The 5,884-nt window shown below is 35.1% G+C and overlaps 1 protein-coding gene across 1 annotated transcript; it reads right to left on the reverse strand.

Moving 5' to 3' along the window:
- Positions 1-223: 223 nt before the first annotated feature.
- LOC127100577 (oxysterol-binding protein-related protein 3C) lies at positions 224-5,684 on the reverse strand. The gene is made up of 10 exons (XM_051037806.1): positions 5,429-5,684; positions 5,174-5,267; positions 4,964-5,080; positions 4,799-4,871; positions 4,504-4,622; positions 3,787-3,908; positions 3,114-3,290; positions 2,640-2,784; positions 1,509-1,687; positions 224-734 (listed from the first exon to the last, which is right to left on the reverse strand). Exons 1-10 carry the CDS (start codon positions 5,527-5,529, stop codon positions 485-487), a joined length of 1,377 nt encoding a protein of 458 aa, XP_050893763.1. The 5' UTR covers positions 5,530-5,684; the 3' UTR covers positions 224-484.
- Positions 5,685-5,884: the final 200 nt, after the last annotated feature.

Consider the following 5,884-nt stretch of genomic DNA (forward strand, 5'->3'; position numbering starts at 1 on the left):
CATCTATAACTCTACCTGCTTGATCTTAATCAGGATTTCTAATTGTTATACATGAGTTTTAACCAATAAAATTGTGTGCTGAAAAATATGTATTGAAGAGTGTTTTACTAACACTTCTAAACGGATAAAACAAAACAACTACACCATTCAAATCTTATTCTACTAAATGTTATTCTACTAAGTGAGACAAGGAGACCATAAACTTCAACTTAGAAAAAAAGCATTGAATCTAAAAACACGTTAATCAATGTTTCAGTTGTTGAAAACAGCACATAATATATACAATTTCAAGGTAACCAGTACATGCACCGGCAATGCAACATATTCCATATCACAATCAAAATACTAAAATAGGCATAAAGAGAATCGTAGATACAATGTACACAAGCCAATAACAGAGTACAAAAAGTTAGATTTCTTCAAATGCATCTCTGTAAAAAGTTAGCTGCAACATCCAAAAACAAAAGAACATTGAAACTACTTCTCATTCCGTGGCCAAGTCACCATACTGCCATGGATTGAATTCTATTGATTTAACATCAACATCATCAACAACACTACCAGAGTTATCTGCAGCAGCCCGATGTTCCGCGTACTTACCATTATATTGGTAAATTTCCAAATCACCCCAAGGAGTCGACGTCACTTCTTCAGTTAACTCAAACCATCTTGGTGAAAATTTATGCCCTTTTTCCTCCCGAGCTCTCTTTTCAGCACGCTGCCTCTCCTCCAAACTGAAAAGAAAAAACAAAAGATAAATATCCCAGGGATCAATCTGGTGAAACTCAAACCCATTTTCTATTTTAGGGAGGTGGTGACAGTGACAGGCTTGACAATTTTTCAAGAAGAGACAGTAATGCCACTGCCAAGGTTTTGAGAAATAAGGGAAAAGAGATATCAATACAAAAGGGTACAGGACTCTATCAATTTGACCATCCAAAACTGAACCTGCTTGGGTACTGAAGCGGAAAGAGAACAGACACCCAAATAGCACCCCAAATGACAGAATGAAATAGTAAGGTATTCTTCAATCAAAAGTAACTGATACACTGGTCCAGAGCCCGGGTTCCTCAGAGAATGGTTGTCCTATGCCCACACAGTCCAAAATACAAAGTTCTCTCACTCCTTTTTTTTCCGCCTTCCAATAACTACTCTCTCACACAAGTATTTCCCTTTATATCCTAACGGAATGTTAACAGCATGCCCAGTCGAACCTTTCTCCTTTCACAAATTTAACCTTCCACACTCTAGGCTTCTCCTTCTATGACCCGGCTTAGGATCATCTTCTGAAATACAGGTTCTAACAAAACCCCTACCAATCCAAAAGGAACTACAGCCCCCCCTCCGGCAAGTTATTTCAACGAACATAATAATTATAGAATGCAACGTTGAGCATGTTAAACTGTTCCAAAATTTTATATGAACATCGCTGTCGCTCAAACAATGTTTAAGTAATATATTTTTGGGCACAAGGAAACAGAAAGGGAACAAAAGAAATGCAAGTAAACCTGCTCTTTTCTGCCCCGGATTTGGACAGGTCGCCCATCTCAAGTGCATATCTATCCGGGCGTAGACGAGAATCTGATGCCAACAACTTTCTAGGAGCAGTGTCAAAGCTGTTTATTTTATGAGCAAAATGTGTATACTGGAATTTATCATTTGGAGGAACATCAGCAACATGCCAAACCTGCAAATTTAAATCTCTAATGAAAAGCCAATGACATTGATAAGGAACTTTGAGGTACTAATGCTGTTACCCAATCAATATACCGGCAAAGTATAAGAGTGACGTTACTTTGTTTATCAGAGTAGCATGTCAGAATCTTGATTGCAATGGCTATAACTTCAAATTGAGGAATTTCAAAGAACACTACATTTGGATTATAAGAGTGTGCGCATGTGTATAAGATAAGGGATGGATCTTCTCTTTTTTTCTCTCATGTTTATTCATGTGTCCATATATATCTACCCTTAATTCTCTTTTCTTGTAATCATCTTTCTCTCTCCTTTATGATGGAAGGTGAGGATTTAAATGGCATCTCATGTCACAGGAGAGGATCCATTACCGTATAAGATACCTAATCATATCTTTGTCGTCTCCAATAACATCATGAAGTTTCTTTAACAATTATTGTTTCAAAGACAAAGTTCAGGAGCAGAAATTCAGTTTTCTTAAAATGATAAAAGCAAAGTAGTAATAGATTACTTGGAAAAAAACTGTTTGCTATACAAGAACAAAATCAAACCGATTAAGTATAAATAGTAGAAAAAATTGTACAAGATATCAATGATATCTCTCTTACAAGCCACCACTCTCGTGCTTGCCAAGAGGAGGGGGGGAGAAACTTTGTTCTTTTCTTCTTGTGAAGGTCTTGGTGGCTGGGCAGGGGGGCCAAGGGGCCTGATGAATTGGAGGATATTGACATGGGTCACCATGTATTATTGTCTAGTAAAAACTCTATAACTGGAAAGAGTTTATGGCCATAAACATCATTGTCTACAAATCTAACCTACCAAGCATGATTAGGGCAATGATTTTGTCATGAAATAGTAAGCTCAAGATAATGTAAAAATGCTTGTGAAGTTTGATTGCATATAATTCACAAGGTCAATTTGAAGATCAACAAAGAAAATATCACCTCTTTCAATTCTGTGTTTGGAAGAGGCTCTCCTTCTGAATCACAAGGTTGATAACTCATTGACTGATTCCACTTCCCAGTCATCAAAATTTTAGGCTCTTCAGAGGAATTATAAACATAACCATCCACTTCATAGCGACCAGCACTATATAAGATGAGGAAATAGGTAGAGCTTAATTAAAGGCTGTCTACACTGATATTAGTAAGATGCCTAAACAGCTAATGGGAAAAATTGAAATAAAACATAAACATCATATATGAAGGGGAACAAAGTTCAGAGCCACTCAATTATCATCAAACCAAAGTCAAGTGGAACGGGAACAGTACTTTTTTATTTCAATGTACATCAAGAAATTAATACATTAACAAATTGCTCAAAGGTTAAAACCTAAATCCTAATAAAGAACAGGCATAAACCAATAAAAAAATGTATCTTTTTCTTAAACAAAAACTAGAAGTGGAAATGTTACTGACCCAAACCATCCACATTGTTGAAAGTAAAGTACGGCTTTGTCTCCGGTTGTCAAATTTGTCATTATCATTTCCCCAGGCGAATCAATCCAAGTCCGGCCAAATATCAAGTTGTTAACCTTTGTAGGAGGTGGCACCAAATCTAAGACTACACCGTGCCTCTTAAGGGTCACACGCGTTCTGCAAACAATCACTCACAAAGATATTACTCCTCCTTAAATAGGAAACAGCAACAAGCTTATGAAAAAAGGAAACAACAATAAAACCAACACAACCAATATTTCAATTTTCAAATGAGAACAGAAAGGGTTAAATAAAGTACTAATTAATCATATATAACCATGAATGGGGAATGTCATAAACCAGCTCTTCAAGATCCTAAACCTACATTGACATTTGGTAACCTTGTATGGAGATCTAAAGCATTATAATTAGATTGAAACACATATGTCATGCATTTATCACATATCACTATATATGTCGCTCCTCTGCTTGAAAACATTTGTAATCTCTTGGGAGAATAGATTAGAGATGAGATGGTAGTAACTCTTTCAATTAGGGTGTGACAAGTAAAAGCAGCAATGAGAGTGAAATTGGAAGAACTCAAAAAATATTAGTAACAATAGGAGAAAAACAATATAACAAAGGAAATCTACTAAACAAATATGCTTATCACCTTCCGACAGGGTACACATCAACAGAATTCCCCAAAAACTTAGTTTTTAACTTTGAAGTTACGTCATATGTAAAATGTTCGTTCTCGGCATGCCCAGCACTCATTGGGGGATGATGACTAACCTGAAATTAAAAATAACATTTTGATATACAAGGATAGAAAAGTAATGGAAAAGTATCGGTTTGTTTTAACCAAACAAAATTAGAAAGGAAGAAAAGAAGTTAATATTCTTTCAACAGCTAGCATGTGTATCCCACATGCACGGGAGGAGAGTGTGAGAGAGTTTGGATCCCTTGATCCAGAGTGTAAGTATAGATATATTAGATCTCTTGATAAGTTCTTTTTATAAATGATGAATTTTATCAAGGCAGCCATTGAATTAAAATGTCTCATTTAGTAGATCAATCTGGTCTACAAAATTCAGAGTAATTTGATATTTCATAGCACCACTTTATTTGAATATAGAGATTAAGCTATTTCAAATATATATGTTATGTACCTAGAAATGCCTAAATTATATAGTTTTGTATATATATACCTTGCCATTCATATAACATAAGACAATTCCATGACCAGATTAATGAATGTTGCATTCAACTAAAAGTTTGGTTGTGACATTGAACACGACGCGCACACACATAAACACGTCATTCTCACTTGATTTGCCCCCTATGAGAATCAAAGAGTACCAATGAAAATCACAAACTGAAAAGATACCTGTTCCGCAAGGAATGTAATTCCATTATGGTTAGTCAATTCATAAGTCTCTCCAAGGATAGGATTAAAAGGCTTCCAGGTTCGTTGGTATGCAAAGTACACAGATATAGCCCATGACGCTGTGATCAATATGTAGTTTAAATTAAATAGTGAAGAAATAAATAAAAAATATAAAAACAAATGCATGATGTTTTGTCCATCATTTATACTTACAACTACGTCCCTAAAATGACTTTTCAATTCCACTAGGAAAAAATTATAAGATAGTAAAACACAAGGAAGAAAAATAACTCACATGCATACACCAACTGCATGTAAGGATCCTCTGATTTATCTGCTTCATCTAACAAGTGGGAGTACTCCATCAACTAGTTCATGCCATTTAATGTTCTAATTTCAATCAATTGACAATACATACTATCAAATCGTTAACGAACATAAAAACTTAAAGCTAGCAGACCTCAGCCATTTTTTGAATCATAGTCATTGGTTCAAATATAATAACCGGAAGTGTAACCAGTGACGTTACATCTGCACCAATATAATTCTGCATCATCTTCCAGTAACCATCTCTTTCCTGTATATACATGAGCCAAAAAGGGAGCCTATGTTAGCATCCTTGTCCCCAACAATCAATAAAAGTGAAAAACAGTACAAACAAAATGAGCACCTCTGGTTTCCATCTTCCTCTCTGAGCTTCATCGTCTACGTCATCTTTACCACCCTCTGGGTTTATGACTTCTACACCTTCATATCCAAGAAGCCTATAACCAAATCAGAATCATAAAAAACACCGAACAATTTTCACACTCGGGTAGAATTCATACATAAACAACCAAGATTGAAAAGCGGCGCATACAAAAATGGGATGAAAATTGAAGGTTTATTGAGGTGAATTATTGAAGGGGTGTTAGAGATGAAGTACCCGTTAACAGATCGGTGCATAGCGTTGCTGAAGAGAGAAAACCGGGAAGACATTGCGGAAAAGAAACCCTTGCTTTCATTCTCCTTTTGTGGGGTTCCCATCTCTCTCTGAAACTGAAACCCTAATTCACAATACAATTGGGATGAAGATATATTCTTTAACCTTATGCTTCCTCCGAGCTCATCGAATCCAAATAAAAATCAAACTGAAATGGAGATGGACCGAAGTGGTGTATAGTTTAGTTTCTTTTAGATCAATTATTTTTCTGAGCTTTTTTTTTAATGTCCTTAAAAAAAGTTTATTTTTTATTGAAAGATTTAGATATATCATTTTTTTTAAAATTAAAATATATAAATATAATTCTCTCTTATTGATAAATCAAATCGTAAATGACCGATAAGAATTATATGTTACTTATTCATCATGTAAAAATATTAAAATATCTTTCAGATTTAG

The sequence above is a fragment of the Lathyrus oleraceus genome, chromosome 7, assembly GCF_024323335.1.
Source record: "Lathyrus oleraceus cultivar Zhongwan6 chromosome 7, CAAS_Psat_ZW6_1.0, whole genome shotgun sequence".
Lineage (NCBI taxonomy): Eukaryota > Viridiplantae > Streptophyta > Magnoliopsida > Fabales > Fabaceae > Lathyrus > Lathyrus oleraceus.